This window comes from Oncorhynchus masou, chromosome 3 (genome assembly GCF_036934945.1).
Source record: "Oncorhynchus masou masou isolate Uvic2021 chromosome 3, UVic_Omas_1.1, whole genome shotgun sequence".
Lineage (NCBI taxonomy): Eukaryota > Metazoa > Chordata > Actinopteri > Salmoniformes > Salmonidae > Oncorhynchus > Oncorhynchus masou.
In genome coordinates this window covers 48067610-48086983 of record NC_088214.1, presented here as the reverse complement: position 1 = coordinate 48086983, position 19374 = coordinate 48067610, and the positions used below count along the sequence as shown (strand labels likewise).

The window sequence follows — 19374 nt, the reverse complement described above, 5'->3', positions numbered from 1 at the left end:
TTCCGGCAACGGGCCACAGTCCAGAGCTTCCGGCGACGGGCCACAGTCCAGAGCTTCCGGCGACGGGCCACAGTCCGGAGCTTCCGGCGACGGGCCACAGTCCGGAGCTTCGGCGACGGGCCACAGTCCGGAGCTTCGGCGACGGGCCACAGTCCGGAGCTTCCGGCGACGGGCCACAGTCCGGAGCTTCCGGCGACGGGCCACATTCCGGAGCCTCCGGCGACGGGCCACAGTCCGGAGCCTCCGGCGACGGGCCACAGTCCGGAGCCTCCGGCGACGGGCCACAGTCCGGAGCCTCCGGCGACGGGCCACAGTCCGGAGCCTCCGGCGACGGGCCACAGTCCGGAGCCTCCGACGACGGTCCCCCAGCCCAAGGTCTCCGACGATGAGCCTCCGGTGATGAGCCACGGTTCAGCTCTACAAAGGCTGAGGGACCAGTGTAAAGAAGGGGGGGCGGCGTCCAGATCCAGAGCCGCCACCGAGGGTAGATGCCCTCCCGGAACCTCCCTTATGAGTTCAGGTTTGCGGTCGGGAGTCCGCACCTTTGGGACGGGGGACGGGGGGGACGGGGTATTGTCATGGCCTGACCTTAGTTATCTCTGTTTTCGTTATTATTTTGGTTAGGTCAGGGTGTGACGAGAGTGGGTATGCTTGTTTTGTCTTGTCTAGTGTTTTTGTATATCTAGGTTTTTGTAAGTCTAGGTAATTGTATGTCTATGGTGGCCTGAATTCGTTCCCAATCAGAGGCAGCTGTTTATCGTTGTCTCTGATTGGGTATCCTATTTAGGTTGCCATTTACCCTTTTGGTTTCGTGGGTTCTTGTCTATGTGTAGTTGCCTGTCAGCACTCGTTTATATAGCTTCACGGTTCGTTTTGTTGTTTTTGTTCAGTGTTCATTCGTCTAATTAAAGAGAATGTACGCATACCACGCTGCGCCTTGGTCTCCTCCTTATGACGGCCGAGACATCATGTCTCTTTATATTCACGTAGCCTAGGGGCCATGTAGTTTCTTATCTGTCATGTTTGGGGTTGTATTGCGCTGTTATGCAGGCACTTGAATTTTTCTTTACAGTTGAGTTGCCCTGGTCGAGTATACAGTAACTTTAAAGAGCAACTACCCCTTTAAAAAAACTTCTCATTTTGAGAAGACAGGCTATGTGGCATTGACCTGAGTCAAACATTTATTATTGTGTCAAAATTGACTACAAAGTGTAAATAGGATCATTTTGATCATAAAGTCAGTCTTGTCCAAACAGTTTTTTTTTGTGGTTGTAACTGCATCACAACGTAAATTAAGTTTGGGTTTGTTTAAATTATGTCCACAGCTGGCAGCACACAAGTAATCATAAATTTGGAGTTCAGCTTCAAGAGACCAGATTTTAATTTGGGTTGACTTTGGCTTTCCCAATGTGGTTACTTAGGGACCATCAGTAGTAAACTACACAGTGTACAGTGCCTTGCGAAAGTATTCGGTGCCCATGAACTTTGCGACCTTTTGCCACATTTCAGGCTTCAAACATAAAGATATAAAACTGTATTTTTTTGCGAAGAATCAACAACAAGTGGGACACAATCATGAAGTGGAACGACATTTATTGGATATTTCAAACTTTTTTAACAAATCAAAAACTGAAAAATTGGGCGTGCAAAATTATTCAGCCCCCTTAAGTTAATACTTTGTAGCGCCACCTTTTGCTGCGATTACAGCTGTAAGTCACTTGGGGTATTTCTCTATCAGTTTTGCACATCGAGAGACTGACATTTTTTTCCCCATTTTTCCTTGCACAACAGCTCGAGCTCAGTTAGGTTGGATGGAGAGCATTTGTGAACAGCAGTTTTCAGCAGTTATGTTTGAAGCCTGAAATGTGGCAAAAGGTCGCAAAGTTCAAGGGGGCCGAATACTTTCGCAAGGCACTGTACATGGGACAATATGTTAACATCCCAATAGCTCCAAATTTCACTGACTTAAAAACCTCAAACTAACAAAATTGTAGAAATGCATATACAAATATTTAAAGCATTTAATGAGAACTAAAATGTCTGCTACGTGAAAAAAATTGTCTCATTTACAGTTGATGGTCCCTAACTAGCCCCGGAGATAGGCTATCCAAAGTCAGTCAGGTCGCACACCAACCGGCTGAAGCCAATTGGCGAAATAATTTGGCTAACTCGTCCCACATGGGAACACACACAAGATACCGACATCAAGCCACACCAGAATTCAGTCATGGCCGCTAGCATTTTATCAGAACTCAGGAAAAGACCCAGATGCCGACAGCTAGAATCACAGATGTTTATTGACCAAATCAGGGGGCAGGCAAAAGACAGGTCAAGGGTAGGCAGAGGTAGGTAATCCAGGGCAGAGTCAATAAGGTACAGAACAGCAGGCAGGCTCGGGGTCAGGGCAGGCAGAGGTTCGTAATCGTGTCATAGTCAGGCAAGTACAGAATGGCAGGCAGGCTCAGGATCAGAGCAGGCAGAATCATCCGAACCGGGGAAACTAGGAAACAGACACTTGAGAAAGCAAGAAGACGGGAAAGCACGCTGGTAAGACCTGACAAGACGAACTGGCAACAGACAAACAGAGAACAAAGGTATAAATACACAGGGGATAATGGGGAAGATAGGTGACACCTGGAGGGGGGTGGAAACAATCGCAAAGACAGGTGAAACAGGTCAGGGTGACACATTTCTTAATTAACCAGATCTAAAATGAGGCCAAAGCAGGAAGTACAGTCGCCCTTTAAAACAAACTAATGACATGTTGCACCTCTACCTTGCTATACCTTTCAGATTAGCCAAGGAGGAGGACCGATGAGAACAGCAGGCCAGTGGAGCACTTAGAACAGCAGCAGCTAGGGCAAATGGTAGAAAGAAGATGATTTAAGTTTCCCAGACACAGGCTCAAAACAAGTTTAGCTCCACCAGTATCCCCTTGACCATTTTGGATTGTAAAACTAAAGACACACACGAGAAAAGACACAGAAAGCAACAGAAGAGTAGATGATGGAGAGAGACACCAGACACGACACAGAGCCAGCAACAGAAGCAACAGAAGAGAAGGATATGATGGAGAGAGACACCAGACAAGAAAAAGAGACAGCAACAGAATAATAGGTGATGGAGAGTCACCAGACAAGACACATAGACCGCAAAAGAAGAATAGGATATGATGGAGAAGGACCAGAAGAACAGAACAGGCCATAACAGAAGAGGATAGACAAAGGAGACAGTAACAGTGAACTGGCATTGGGAGTCATGACAACAACCTCTCCCTCAACATCAGCAGAACAAAGGTGTTGATTGTTGACTTCAGGAAGCCGAGGAGGGAACATTCTCCGATCCGTATCAATGGGACTGCAGTCACAAGTTTTAAATACCTCGGTGTCCACATTGGTCATGGACCAACAACACCACCACTCTTGTCAAGAGTGCGCAACAGCATCTCTACTTCCTAAGGTGGCTGAAGAAATTCGGCATACTGCCCAGGGTCCACTCTAAATACTAACCCTGCACCAGTTATGCGGAGCGGAGCAGGTGAACCCAAGAGCAGACTCAGATGAGGAGACTGGGATAAGGTAACCAATGTATTTATTGAACACCAGGGAGCCAGGTATTGAGGCTAAGGCTGGAGCGTGGGGAGTTAGACTGGGTAAGCAGGTCTGGAGAGGAATCCAAGGAAGCAGTAGAATGGGAGGTCCAGGACAGGGTAGCAGGACTGATGAGACATGGGACTGGAGACAGGGACCAGAGTCAGAGCGGACAGAACTGTAGCGGAGAGGAAAACAGTGCCAGGGAAGGGAAAACAGGCACAACACGAAAATAGGATCTATGCAGGAACACATGGCTAAAAACGCAGACTGACTGAGCAGAGGTTACGATCTGGCAGCGTGGAAGTGGCAGGGCTGAGTATTTGTAGAGGCCTTGATTATGGAACAGGTTGCAGCTGATGGGGATCTGCTCTGCCTCCAGCACACCTTGTCTCCACCCACACAATCACACACAGAGAAAAAGGGAGACAGCACTGCGGGAGTGGCGGCAGGTTAGGGAAACACAGGATGAGCAGTAGAGAGTGTGGCAGGCGCAGATGTAACAGTACCCCCCTGACCAGGCTTATCTGGGTGTGAGGAGTCCAGAATATGACGGCGGGAAACCAGCAGTGCTCCTCAGGCTCGTATCCCTCCCAGTCCACCAAGTACTGCCAGCCGCGACCCCAACGCTCACATGTCCAGAAGCGGCCGGACAATATAGGCAGGATGGTCATCAATGAGCTGAGGGGGTGGAGGAGCTGCTGCAGGAGGAGACAGGGGACTGGAACTGACAGGTTTGATCAGGGATACATGGAAGGTAGGGTGAATCTTGAGCAGAGGGGTTAATGATCAATTTCAAAGGGACTAATGAATCGGGGAGAAAGTTTCTTAGAAGCCACCTTCAATGACAGGTCCTTCAATGAGAGCCATAACTTTTAGCCTGGAGTGTAGACTGGAGCTGAGGCACGGTGACGGTTGGATTGGGACTGGGTCCTGATGGAGGCACGAAGAAGGGCAGCCTGGGCCTTCCTCCAGGTGCGATGACAACGGCGCAGATGGTCATGGACTGAGGGAACCACCACCTCGACCTCTTGGGCGGGGAACAAGGGGGGTTGATAACCCAGAGCAAACTCGAAGGGTAACATACCTGACGAGGCATTGGTGAGGGTGTTGGGGGCATATTCCACCCAGGGTAGCTGAGTACTCCAGGAGGAAGGGTTAGGCGAAGTCACACAGCATAGGGCAGTCTCCATCTCTTGGTTGGCCCGTTCTGTCTGGCCGTTGGTCTGGGGGTGCTATCCAGATGAAAGAATGACATTGATTCCTAGTGATGAACAGAAGGATCTCCATACCTGGAATGTCAGTAGGAATGCCACGCAGACGAGACACATGGGACACCAGCAGGGCCGCAGTCTCACTGGAGGACGGAAGCTTGGAGAGAGGAATGAAGTGAGCCGCTTTGGAAAATCTGTTAATTATGGTGAGGATGTCGGAGTTACCGTTAGATGGGGAAGGCTAGTGACGAAGTCCAGAGCTATGTGTGACCAGGGGCGACTGGGTATGGGAAGAGGGCGAAGCAGGCCGGAAGTGAGTTTAGTGGAGATCTTATTCCAGACACAGACCTGGAAGGCTGAGACAAACTCCCAGACATCTCTCTCCATGGTGGACCCCTAAAGCGCTGACGCAGGAAGGCGAGGGTCCGGTTTATACCCGGGTGACAGGTGAGGCGAGTAGAATGGGCCCACTGAATAACATCAAAGCGAACTGAATCTGGAAAAACAGAGCATTTCTAGGACCGTTACCTGGGTCAGGCTGGTTCTGCTGAGCCTGGTGAATACAGGACTCGATCTCCCAGGAGACGGTGACAATGATGCAGCTGGATAGCACAATGGTTGTTGGCGGTGAACTGGTGGGAGAGGGCGTCAGGCTTGGTATTCCTAGAACCGGGACGATAAGTGAGTGTGAAGTTGAATCTGCCGAAGAACAATCTCCACCTGGCTTGCCGGGAATTCAGACGCTTGGCGGTCTGGATGTAGCACAGGTTGTTGTGGTCCCTCCACACGATGAAGGGGAAAATAGAACCCTCCAGCTAGTGACACAATTCCTCAAGAGCTAGCTTCACTGCCAGGAGTTCCCGGTTACCGATGTCAAAATTTCTCTCTGCAGGTGAGCGCTTACGGGAAAAGAATGCACATGGGTGGAGCTTCTGATCAGAGGGGGAACGTTGAGACAGAACAGCACCTCCACGATGAAATGGAGTTCTGGGTCTGGCTGGGTAAGGATCGGAGTGGAAGTGAAGTGGCGCTTGAGTCACAGGAAAGCTGCCTCTGCCTCAGGGGTCCAGTGGAATGGAGTGGAGGTGGAGGTGAGAGTGGTGAGAGGTGCTGCCAGACAGCTGTAGTTGCGGATGAAACGTCTGTAAAAATGTGCAAACCCCAGGAAACGCTGGAGCTGCTTCAGGTTTGAGGGCGCAGGCCACTCTGTGATTGCTCTGACTTTGGCGGGAGCCATAAGTAACCGTCCCTGTGCAATAATATAACCCAGGAAAGACACAGAGTAAGCAGGGAACTCACATTTTTCAGCTTTAACAAAAAGCTTATTCTCCATCTGCCGTTGGAGAACTTGGCGAACGTGTTGCTGATAAGCCTCAGAAAAAAGTCTGAATGTCATCCACATAGAAAAATGAAGCGTCCAATCACATCCCTCAGTACATCATTGACTAGGCTCTGGAAAACAGCAGGGGTTTTAGTGAGACCAAAAGGCATGACCAAATACTCAAGGTGGTGTGTTAAACTCTGTCTTCCACTCGTCCCCCTCTCTGATTCGGACAAGGTGGTAGGTATTCCGGAGGTCAAGTTTGGTGAACACTGTGGCACCATGGAGGGGGGAAAAAGCAGAAATGATGAGTGGCAAGGTATACTTGTTCTTCACAGTGATGTTATTCAGCCTACCTATATCTATGCACGGCCTCATCAACCCATCCTTTTTCTTTACAAATAAAATCCAGCACCTACCGGAGAGGAAGAAGGGCTGATATGTCCTGCAGCCAGGGAATCCACCTTTCCGGTGGTCCAGTTGATCTGTGGATTGTGCAGCTTTAACCAAGGTTGGCCGTGAACCAGGGGTGAGTGAGGGCAGTCAATTTAAATGGTGACTGATTCTTTCCGGCTGATTCCCAGAAAGATGCGGGATGACAGGGTCAGTTGTCTTACAGACACGGGCGAGGAGTTGTCCGTTGAGAGTATTGGCATCGAGGGGTGAATCGAGTGGAACAGTGTCCAGGCCCAACTGGATAACGGCACCTCGGTCCAGGAAACTCTCGTCGCCCGAGTCAATGAGGGCAAGCAGAGGAAAAGCCTAGACACAAGGTTGCCGTCTAGCAAGGGTCTGGGGGGAGATGGGCCGGCGATTTGGCACAACAGTATATCAGCCACAACTGCTCCTAGTGCTGATTCGCCGCCGCAGGTTCTGGAAGAGACTTGGGAAGGGAGGCAGTCGGAGGAGGAGAACCAAGCAAAGAAGCAGTTGTAGTGATGGGGCATGTAACCCCACCTGCCCTCTCCCTCCGACACTCACGGAGTTGGTTGTCGATGCGGATGGCAAGAGAGATAAGCTCCTCTAGTCCATCAGTCTCATCCCTGGATACAGTGAGATCTTGCAGGAATGCTCCCTGATGGGCCTCCTCATTCCAGCCTCTCAGTGGCAAGGGTGCGAAACTCGATCGTCATCTCAGCGACACTATAGGAGCCTTGACGGAGGAACAGGAGTCGCTTAGCAGCATCCTTACCGCAGACAGGGTGGTTGAAGACTCTCTTCATCTCATCTGTGAAGCTGGAGTAGGAGGAGCAGATGGGGGACTGTCTCTCCCACACCACCATGGCCCAGGAAAGTGCTGCTCCATGGAGGCTGCCGATCAGGAAGGAAATCTTGGCCCATTCTCTAGCATAAGCGTAGGGCTGTTGCTCGTATACTAGTGAGCATTGTACCACAAAGGCTTTGCAAGCTCCGAGGTGGCCATTGTAATGCTCGGGGGCCAGAACAAACGACTCACAGGGCAGTGGAGAGGGACTCTGGGTTGGTTGAGAGCTCTGTGCAAAGGTTCGGTGCTGCAGGTCTGAAAGAAATGTCCTTGAAGTGCGCCAGAAGGGTTTTCAGGGCTTGGTCATGTTCCTCGAGCTAGGCGCCTCAGCCGGCGAGGGTTTGGTGGCAAGGATCTGAGTCTGCTGGGTTCATATCTTTGGCCAGATCGTACTGTTACGCGGAGCAGGTTAACCCAAGAGCAGACTCATACGAGGAGACTGGGATAAGGTAAGCAAGGTATTTATTTAAAAATGGGGAAAATGGAGTGCTGGCCAAGGAAAGCTCGGGCGGGTTGCAGGGAGCCAGGTGCTGAGGCTGGAGCGAGGGGAGTTGGAGCCTGGGTAGGCAGGTCTGGAGAGGAATCCAAGCAAGAGGTAGGGGGGAAGTGTGGAAGTAGCTGGGATAACAATTTGTAGAGTTCTTGATTATGGAACAGGTTGCAGCTCATGGGGATCTGATCTGACTCCAGCACACCTCTCTCCACCCACACAATCACACACACAGTCACGCACTCACTCACTCACTCACTCACTCACTCACTCACTCACTCACTCACTCACTCACTCACTCACTCACTCACTCACTCACTCACACACACACACACACACACACACACACACACACACACACACACACACACACACACACACACACACACACACACACACACACACACACACACACACACACACACACACACACACACACAGGGAATGAGCACCAGGGGAGTGGCAGCAGGTTAGGGAAACAGAATGAACAGTAGAGGGCTTGGCAGGCGCAGATGTAACAGCACCATCGAGAGCATCCTGACCATCACTGCCCGGTCGGGAATTGCTCCGGCTACGACCGCAAGGCCCTTCAGTGGGTGGTGAAGACAGCCCAGTACATCACTAGGACCGTGCTACCACCCATCCAGGACATCTACTCATAACGGTGCCTGAGGAAGGCACGCAGCAGCATGAACGACCTATCCTTGTGCAGACGGTATCGAAGCATGAGATCTGATTCCAACAGGCTCAGATAAAGTTTCTATCTACAAGCCATCAGACTGCTGAACACTGGAACTGGCCTGACCACGTGCTCTGATTGTATGCACAGACTCATGCACACACAGACACACACACACACACATCACAACTGCTGCTACTAGACTCTTATTATACTGCTCAATTTATACACTTACCCCCCCCACCCCCCATTCCCCAATACACATGTAAATATTGGACTATAAATGGTGTCTTCCTGTATTATCCTTGTGCTAAAATGTTTATATACTTTATGTTCATATTCCTATCTTATATTATTTCATATTGTTGCATTGTCGAAGGAACCTGTAAGTAAGCATTTCGTTGGACGACGTTACCATGCGTATCCCATACATACGACTAATAAAACTTCATCTGGGGACAAAATACCAAATACCAATATACCTAAGATTTAGCATCTCTCAAATAGTCCAAAGGATTTAGGGTTAACTCCTCTACTGCAAAGTATAGCCCCAGAATTGCAATAGAGTATGCATTAGTGCTATCTTCCCATTGTTATCTGTATAAGCATAGCTGAAGTAGTCTTAACATAATGGTTCAAGTTGAAGCCTGAAGGGGGTGATTCCTATGTTACAAGCATTAGGGGGTCCACCAGTGGGACACCTTTCAAGGGCTTGGGCTGATTAACTTGAGGGTTAAACTCCTACCACCGGTACTCCATGATGGCTCGGGATTATCCCAGCTCACTGGTGGTCTGCTGGGATTGGAAGAGGAAGGACTGGTGGTGCAGATGGTGGGAGTGAATTAGACCTTGCACGCTAGGATGGATAAGGCCCACTGCCCACTTCAGATTCCCTATGCCCGGTAGTAGGGCCTCTAGTCTTACACAGTATGCTGCCATAATGCGTTGTCGCTAGAATCCTAGCAAGATTCCTGCATTGTGTACAGGAGTCTGGTATCCTCTGTCATAGGTCTTTTAGCACTTAATGTTGCTGGCACTTGTACTTTAATGGGGGAGATTTCACTGATGCTGGGATTTACCAATTATGTTGCTTGAGAATTGTGATATGATAATTAGGAGTCGTCAGCATTGTGTTGGGTGTTTGTCATGTCATTCATGTTACCATTCATGTTGTATAGCCCAACAAACCTCACCTCAATAGGATTTTCCCTAAAACGTCTGAATAACATTGTGGACAGACAACATCCCTGCCAATCCTGCATCAATGTAGTAAGCCAATTAGTTGGATGTTAATGGAATTAGCATTGCCGATTTGGCTTTATCCATTTAGCCCCTGCAATCCACACAGTATCCCCTTACGCTACATTAAAACCGTTATCCTGGGCAGAGAGGGACCCAGAGAATCGGCGGATTCCACGCTTCATTCATGGCCTTTTACACTCAGCACAATAAATGCCCGTCGCCAAGGATACACTGTATACCTTTGAGAGGTTTGCATAGCCTAATATATGATTCTGCTGTTCAGCATGGTTGGATTGAGGCAGAGAGAATCGATGGGGGAAAATGGCAGCAGTACCGAGGAGCTTATTACTGGGTTGTACTGTAGGCTTTGAAAATGTAAAATGCTACCCAAGGATTGCAGGCAATGCCACTCACTGTTGTGGGATGGTGAAATGTGGAGAAAAGCATTACTTTAAAGCTATTACACTGGAAAATAGACAAGGAAATGTGAAAATAGTATAAATTGGTGTTCACTTTTGAATTTGGAGAGAGGAATTGGGGAAAACAGTGAAGTACCGTGGAAAAATGTGAAAATTGATGAAAAATGGATGAACAAAAATTGTGATAACTCAGGGAAAAACCCTACCAGCCATGACCAGTTCACTTACTGCTGTAGGGGTGGAGAGACAGTGAAATTATACTGTTAGAAAAAAGGATTCCGAAGCGTTCTTTCGGCTGCCCCCATAGGAGAACCCTTTCTGGGTGTAGGTAAACCATTTTTGGTCTTGGGTAAAACAAAAAATTGGGTTCAATGTAGAACCATCTGTGGAAAGGATTCTACATGGAACCAAAAGGGTTTTACCTGGAACCAACAAGGATTCTTCAAAGGGTTCTCCTATGGGGACAGCCGAAGAACCCTTTTAAGTTCTAGATTATAAGGGCACAAGGAGAGACCCAAATGCAGATACAGGAGGCAGATGGTTGAGCTCCGATATTTATTATAACAAAATGGGTAGGCAAAAGGCAGGTCGGGTACAGGCGAGAGTTCATAAACAAGGTCAGAGTCCAAACGATACAGGACGATAGGCCAGCTCGAGGTCAGGGGCAGACAGAGTGCTCAGGCAGGCGGGCTCAGAGTCAGGACAGGCAAGGGTCAAAACCAGGAGGGTGAGAAAAGAGAGACTGGGAAAAGCAGGCGCTGAGACACAAAAACGCTGGTTGACTTGACAAACAAGACGAACTGGCACAGAGAGACAGGAAACACAGGCATAAATACACCGGGGATAGTAAGCGACATCTAGAGGGGGTGGAGACAATCACAGGTGAAACAGATCAGGGCGTGACATAGATTGCACCTTTTTTCCTAACATGGAACCCAAACCGGCTGGGCGTGTGCACCATCGCGCATAAATCTATTTTGTCCCCCGAAACCAAACACGATCACGACACGCAGGTTAAAATATCAAAACAAACTCTGAACCAATTATATTAATTTGGGGACAGGCCGAAAAGCATAAAAAAATGCATGGCAATTTAGCTAGTTAGCTTGCACTTGCTAGCTAATTTGTCCTATTTAGCTACCTTGCTGTTGCTAGCTAATTTGTCCTGGGATATAAACATTGAGTTGTTATTTTACCTGAAATGCACAAGGTCCTCTACTCCTCCAATTAATCCACACATAAAACAGTCAACCGAATCGTTTCTAGTCATCTCTCTTCCTTCCAAGCTTTATCTTCTCTTGACTTTATATTTCGATTGGCAACTTTCATAAATTAGGTGCATTACCGCCACTGACCTCGTTTGTCTTAAGGTCACCCACGTGGGTATAACCAATGAGAAGATGGTACGTGGGTACCTGCTTCTATAAACCAATGAGGAGATGGGAGAGGCAGGACTTGCAGTGTGATCTGCGTCAGAAATTGAACAGACTTCTATTTTAGCCCTTGGCAACGCAGACGCTCGTTGGCGCGTGCGAGCTGTGTGGGTGCAATAATTGAATAACATAGATTTCTACATTTATTTTGCAACGCTCGCGCACGCGATGCAAGCGTTGTGGTCAGCCTGTTAGACCTTGGCAACGCAGACGCTCGAAGGCGTGTGCGAGCAGTGTGGGTGCAATAATTGTTTAACATAGATTTCTTAATTTATTTTGCAATGCTCGCGCACGCGGCGTGAACCTTGTAGTCAGCCTGTAAGAGTATACTCTTACCCAAGACTGTCTTCAACACACTGTGAAAATCACCCTTCACTGCAAATGTGGTGTGGGAACAACATGAACAAACAGAAGAAAATAAGACTTGCAGCCCATCATTTTCTTCAAGTTGTTCACTGCAGGCACCCAATACGAAACAGTGAAAATCCCTTCCCAGAGTAGAGATTTCACATCTGTTTTAGCTGTTCACTGCCAATGAGTAGGGACAGTCACTCCAGGAGAGCTATTAAAGGGATAGTTCACCCAAAAGGGCTAGGAAGGGGGGCATCCTCTCACGTGACTATTCTCTCAAAATCTCTTTGTTGTAGCTGCTGTGGCTGTTTCGCATCCGGCGCCTTTTCTCTTTAATTCCCGGTTATTGAAACCAGATTTGGTTTTATGAACGGAAACGTACCGGGAGTGTAGGACTACTTACATTGATTCAAAGGAAGATTCAAGCGAGGTGTTGTTTTGAAAGGAGGGATTTGCCTCGGTGTTAAATCCGGGGCGTCAGATAAATCATAAAACGACCCAGAGCGTGTTGGAAGGACGGACTGCGAGGATGCTGTTGCTGCTTCTGTTGTCGTCTTGGGGAATTTCGTCAGCCACCGAGGTTTCATAGATGACCACCTCGTTTATTTGGAGTAAAGATCCTTCAGAATTGTGTGCTCTGCATCTAATAATACCGCTATATTATTTTTGCATCGCGTCCCGTTGTCATAGTGCGTGTTCCTTCGTGCATGCATCCTTGCTTCTATGCTGTGTTCTTTCATTCAACACAATTTACCCATCAATATTTTCGTCAAGTTGTCGAACTGACTTAATTTTGGATACATTCTGTGACAGTAGCCTTGTTTGGTTATCGTCTCCATCCTTTTCATCATGGTTGGAAGCTTGCGACCTGGTAGGTTGCCCGGACCTTTGGCTGGTTATTCCTTGGCGTTCCTCTGCTTCGTGGCTTTCGCTTCATTGCCTGGATCATTGGCATCCTACCTACAAAGTGGCGAATGCAAAGGGAAAGGAAAAGACTGCACAGGTATGGGTGTTCAAAATATGATGCTGCCTTATATTTTGCTTATGTTTACGCACGGGTTGTGAATGGTGTCACAATGTTTAAATATCCTATTCAAACATGTCTCGGATAAGAAATACCTTGAGTTTCAATGCGCTCCCCGAGTAGGCTAGTAAATGTTGCTCTCTGTATACCAAGGAATGGGCCATTGAATAGCTCATCTAAAAACGCGGAGATTCTGTCCTATTTCAACTGTCAGATATGTAGCCTAATGCCTGGCACTCAGGTGTAGCATATTGGAAATAATCGAAGAATGGAACACCGCCCTGGCCAGCTTGTGTCCCTCTATCTCAATTCTGTCAACCTTTTCATGTAGAAAAAAAAATGCACAGCAGCTCTTGCCGTTAGCTGGAACATCCGTTCTGTTATATATTAACACTTTAAGAGGAAGATTGTCTTTTTCTTCTCGTGCATGGAGATTTAAAGAGGACTCTACTGTAGCTAACTCACTGGAGAGTGTTAGAATAACCTGGTATACATGTTTTATTCATGAACCTCAGAATTGCCTTTTCCCATCACATTAAACATTAAGCATTTTCATCATAGACCGATGCACTGTGAACCTAATTCTTCACTCTTTCCAAGCGACCACACATAAATGGAACAAAATGCCATATCAGTAAAGGCAAATGAGATGTTCTATTTCACTACCCAAACTAAACAACTTATTCATTGCTGCACATAATGCAGTTGCAGCTAGCCTATGCATAGTAATACACTCCCAGCTAACACCCTAGGCCTCGTGTCCAAATCAATTACATTTGTTTCAAAACTATATTTGTATTAGTGGTAGAATTTCATTACAACAGAGTATTAACAGAGGTTTTAGCCCAAGCAATCATCTGAGAGCAAAGCAGTGGCTTATAGACCAACATTATAATGGGAATTGGCCAGAAAAAGTAGGAAGAAAGCTCTGGAGGAACTCGTGCTATTAATGGAAGAGTTTAATATTTTGTAGTTTGTGCCACAGAATGTATTTCAGGATGTTTATTGTTAGTAAGTACACAAGTAAAGGGAATTATGAGGAAAATGGACTGCTGGTGCTGATTGCTGAGTGGCAGCATTTCAGGCAATTGAGAAATAGATGTACTTCCTCAATTAAGAAAGCTAAATCAAGCTACTTTCTAGTTCTATCTCAGACTCTGCTGGTGATCCGTCAACATTTGGGAAAGTTAATGCACTGAAGTGTGGAAATTCCTATACTTCCCTGCCTAAGCAAGTTGTCTCAGTCTCTGGCATCATTACTGAGAAAAAATTGATAAGTGATGCTTTTAATTAGCATTTAGCTCTGTAGGCTTTTTATTTGAAAGAAATGGTGGTTTAATTGACCCTAGTCATTGAGTTGACTGCTCTTTCCTCTCCCAGCCTCCATTTGGCTCAATGGAAATTCAGTCAACTTCTAGTGAATATTTGTGACCCATGTTACCTAAATAATGATTGCCTCATTCCCAAGCTCTCTTACCGAGCAAATATTCTAGAATCATTGGTAAATACTCAACTTAGATCCCTTTTAACTACGAATTGTATTCTAAATGTACACCAGTCAGGTTTCAGACCAGGTCATAACACCATCTCTGCTACTTCTTTGGTTTTAAATGATGTTCTTAATTGTTTGGATAAGAAGAAACACTGTCCGGTCCTTTTTATTGACACTGTGGATCACTCATTACTTATTCAGAGGCTTTCATCAATTGTCCTGGACCAGGCTGCGTGTAGCTGGTTTCAAAATGATTTAAAGGACGGAACACAGTGTTACAAGTGTTGTTTACTGCTGGTGTTAAATCAGGATTTCTGGACATAACAAAGGGTGTCCCACAGGGATCGATACAGACCTGTTTCTACAGAAGAAGCCCATTTTAATTATTTATTAACTCATCAAAATGTTTTTTTAAATAGTTTTTTGTCAATCTAGCAAGGACACGATCACTAAGGGCACCATCCAATGTACGTATGTAAAACAGACCTGGGTTCAAATAGTATTTCAAATATCTCAATTGTTATCACATATATTCAAAGTAAGTATTCCGATCATATTTGATTTGAAAAGACAAGTTGTTGAACATTTTAATACAGTTGGAAATACAATTGGAAAGTATAGGTTTGTTTTAAAAATGTACACAGACTCAAATACACAGGCAGTCGATTAGCTGACCAGGGTCAGTTCAACCACCATTTCTTTCAAATAAAAAAAATAATTTTTCTCATTAATGATACCAGATTCTGACAACTTGCTTACGCAGGGAAGGAGAGGAATTTTCACACTTCAGTGCATTAACTGTTTTCCAAAATTGAAGGATCTCCAGCAGAGTCTAAGATATAAAGTAGCTAGATTTTGCTTTCTTGATTGAGGAAGTGCATCTATTTCTCTGCTTAGGCAAACTTGTTTCTCACAAGTGTAGCAGGTACGGAACTCTGCAAACAACGTTTCTCTGAGAATGGTCAATTACTAATTAATACATGCATTAACAGAAATGTATGTAACCATATGACGGGGATTAACGGTACATTTACTTCTGGTGACATATCTAATGGGGGATTGACCAAAATAAAAAATCTAAGGGCAAACAATTCACACAATGAAACAATGAATCCATGGGCCTACCGAGTGGCACAGCGGTTTAAGGCACGTTCATTCCTGGGCTGTGCCACAACCGCCCGTGGCCCGGGAGTCCCATAGGACGGCGCACAATTGGCCCAGCATCATCTGGGTTATGGGGAGGGTTTGGCCGGTGGGGCTTTACTCACTGCACTGTCGTGACACCTTGTGGGAGGCAGGGTGCCTGCAGGCTGAAAATGGTCGCCAGTTGAACATCTGCTAACCACATACACATGGTTAGCAGATGTTAATGCGAGTGTAGCGAAATGCTTGTGCTTCTAGTTCCGACAATGCAGTAATAACCAACAAGTAATCTAACTAACAATTCCTAAACTACTGTCTTATACACAGTGTAAGGGGATAAAGAATATGTACATAAGGATATATGAATGAGTGATGGTACAGAGCAGCATAGGCAAGATACAGTAGATGATATTGAGTACAGTATATACATATGAGATGAGTATGTAAACAAAGTGGCATAGTTAAAGTGGCTAGTGATACATGTATTACATAAGGATGCAGTCGATGATATAGAGTACAGTATATACGTATGCATATGAGATGAATAATGTAGGGTAAGTAACATTATATAAGGTAGCATTGTTTAAAGTGGCTAGTGATATATTTACATTTCCCATCAATTCCCATTATTAAAGTGGCTGGAGTTGAGTCAGTGTCAGTGTGTTGGCAGCAGCCACTCAATGTTAGTGGTGGCTGTTTAACAGTCTGATGGCCTTGAGATAGAAGCTGTTTTTCAGTCTCTCGGTCCCAGCTTTGATGCACCTGTACTGATCTCGCCTTCTGGATGATAGCGGGGTGAACAGGCAGTGGCTCGGGTGGTTGATGTCCTTGATGATCTTTATGGCCTTCCTGTAACATAGGGTGGTGTAGGTGTCCTGGAGGGCAGGTAGTTTGCCCTCGGTGATGCGTTGTGCAGACCTCACTACCCTCTGGAGAGCCTTACGGTTGAGGGCGGAGCAGTTGCCTTACCAGGCGGTGATACAGCCCGCCAGGATGCTCTCGATTGTGCATCTGTAGAAGTTTGTGAGTGCTTTTGGTGACATGCCGAATTTCTTCAGCCTCCTGAGGTTGAAGAGGCGCTGCTGCGCCTTCTTCACGATGCTGTCTGTGTGAGTGGACCAATTCAGTTTGTCTGTGATGTGTATGCCGAGGAACTTAAAACTTGCTACCCTCTCCACTACGGTTCCATCGATGTGGATAGGGGGGTGTTCCCTCTGCTGTTTCCTGAAGTCCACAATCATCTCCTTAGTTTTGTTGACGTTGAGTGTGAGGTTATTTTCCTGACACCACACTCCGAGGGCGTTTCCTCCGACACATTCGTGCGGCTGGCTTACGTGTTTAGGTGGCGAGTGTTAAGGAGCGCGGTTAGGCGGGTCATGTTTCAGAGGTCAATCCTGTTTTCTTCAGATCAGAGAATCTTGATTATTTGCCTTTTGTCAAACTCCAAGCGTGTTGTCTTTTACTAAAGAGTGGCTTCCGTCTGGCCATTCTACCATAAAGGCCTGATTGGTGGAGTGCTGCACAGATGGTTGTCCTTCTGGAAGGTTCTTCCATCTCCACAGAGGAACGCTGGAGCTCTGTCAGAGTGACCATTGGCTTCTTGCTCACCTCCCTGAGTTTGGTGTTTTTTTTTACCCTTCCCCAGATCTGTGCCCCGACATAATCCTGTGTTGGAGCGCTACGGACAATTCCTTTGACCTCATGGCTTGGTTTTTGCTCTTACATGCACTATCAACTGTGGGACCTTATATAGACAGGTGTGTGCCTTTCTAAATCATGTCCAATCAATTGAATTGACCACAGGTGGACCATAGGTGGACTCCAATCAAAATGTAGAAACATCTCAAGGATGATCAATGGAAACAGGATGCACCTGAACTTTTGAGTCTCACAGCAAAGGGTCTGAATACTTATGTAAATAAGGTATGTTTTTTTTTATACATTTGCAAAAAAATTTCAACCTGTTTTCACATGATCATTACGGGTTATTGTGTGTAGATTGATGAGGGGTCTGAATACAGTGTATGTGTGTTGTACAGGGACAAATTATTTGTTCAAATATCATGTTAAAGACAATTATTGCACACAGAGTGAGTCCATGCAACTTATTATTTGCCTTTTTAAGCAAATATTTACTCCTGAATTTATTTAGGCTTGCCATAACAAAGGGTTTGAATCCTTGACACGAAACCTCTTTTTAATTCATAAAAAAATGTAGGCTGTAACACAACAACATTTTTAAAAAGTCAAGGGGTGTGAATTCTTTCTGAAGGCACTGTATATGCGAGCATCTGTGTGTGTGTGTGTGTGTGTGTGTGTGTTCAAGTCCATCTGCCCAGCTCAGTTTTTTAAGGGTGCTGATCTTGTAAACCAGTTCAGAGCAGGATTGTGTAATTGTAGGGTTTACAGGGCTTCTTATTAGTGACATATGTTCACTGAAACAAAAGAAGATTTTGCAGTGGGAGTGTCCGCTTCATTCCCTCCATAATGAAACCCTCTCAGAGGCTGCATCTAAAATGGCACTGTATTCCCTATGTAGTGCACTTCTTTTGAACAGGGTCCATAGGGTTAGGCAAAAGTAGTGCACTAGATAGGGAATAGGGTGTCAGTTGGGACGTAACCCAAGTCTCCACCACTAACAGTTTGAGGTTGTGGTGGATGGAATCAGTTGCCTGGCTATCCAGACTGCTTGCTCCGTCAACCCGCTAAGCCACGCCAACGGACGTAAGTTGGAATCGGAGCAATGATTGTAATTTTGCTAAGCCCCTCTTTGTGGCACCTGACACCATGTCTGAACAGTAGTCCAGGTGTGACAATAATAGGGCCTGTAGGACCTGTCTTGTTGAGAATGCTGTTAAAGAGGAATGGAATCACTAGGATTTAGGACTCCAGCTAACTGTAAATCACCATATTGGCATTGTTACGTCACTGCCAGGAGGGAAAAGTTTGGAACTCCCAAAAATGGCTGAATTTACTGAGTGTGTGTGTTGTAGAGAGATGTGGTGATACAGCACAAAACCCCAGCGGATGGTGGCTGTATTCCATCCAGTCAGAGGTTCCTGTCAGTCTGGTTGGCAACGTATTGGACGTGTCACTAATCCTTATGAAAGGCGTCCTGGCAGAAGAGGTGACTCGACCAGTCAGCTGGCAGTATGCCTGTTAAACACTGACCCTCAACACTGGGGCCCCACAAGGGTGAGTGCTCAGCCCACTCCAGTACTCCCTGTTCACCCACGACTGCGTGGCCATGTACGCATCCAACTCAATCATCAAGTTTGCAGACGACACAACAGTAGTGGGCTTGATTACCAACAATGATGAGACAGCCAACAGGGAGGCGATGAGGGCACTCGGAGTGTGGTGTCATGAAAACAACCTCTCACTCAACGTCAACAAAACTAAGGAGATGATTGTAGTCTTCAGGAAACAGCAGAGGGAGCACCCCCCTATCCACATCGAAGGGACAGGAGTGGAGAAGGTGGAAAGTTTGAAGTTCCTAGGCGTACACATCACAGACAAACGGAAATGGTCCACCCACACAGACAGTGTGGTGAAGAAGGCACAGCAGCGCTTCTTCAACCTCAGGAGGCTGAAGAAATGTGGCTTGTCAAAACCCTGACAAACATTTAGAGATGCACAATCGAGACCATCCTGTCGGGCTGTATCACTGCTTGGTACAGCAACTGCTCCGCCCTCAACCGTAAGGCTCTCC

At 46.6% G+C, this 19374-nt stretch overlaps 1 protein-coding gene across 2 annotated transcripts in view; it reads left to right on the top strand.

Annotated features, from left to right (window-relative positions):
* Positions 1-12286: 12286 nt before the first annotated feature.
* Positions 12287-19374, top strand: part of tmeff1a (transmembrane protein with EGF-like and two follistatin-like domains 1a) — a 74512-nt gene continuing 67424 nt past the window's right edge. For both annotated transcript variants that reach the window (XM_064942993.1, XM_064942984.1), the window contains exon 1: positions 12287-13006. In XM_064942993.1, the coding sequence (XP_064799065.1) occupies positions 12853-13006 (154 nt within the window). In that variant the 5' untranslated portion in view covers positions 12287-12852. The remainder of the gene's footprint in view (positions 13007-19374) is intronic.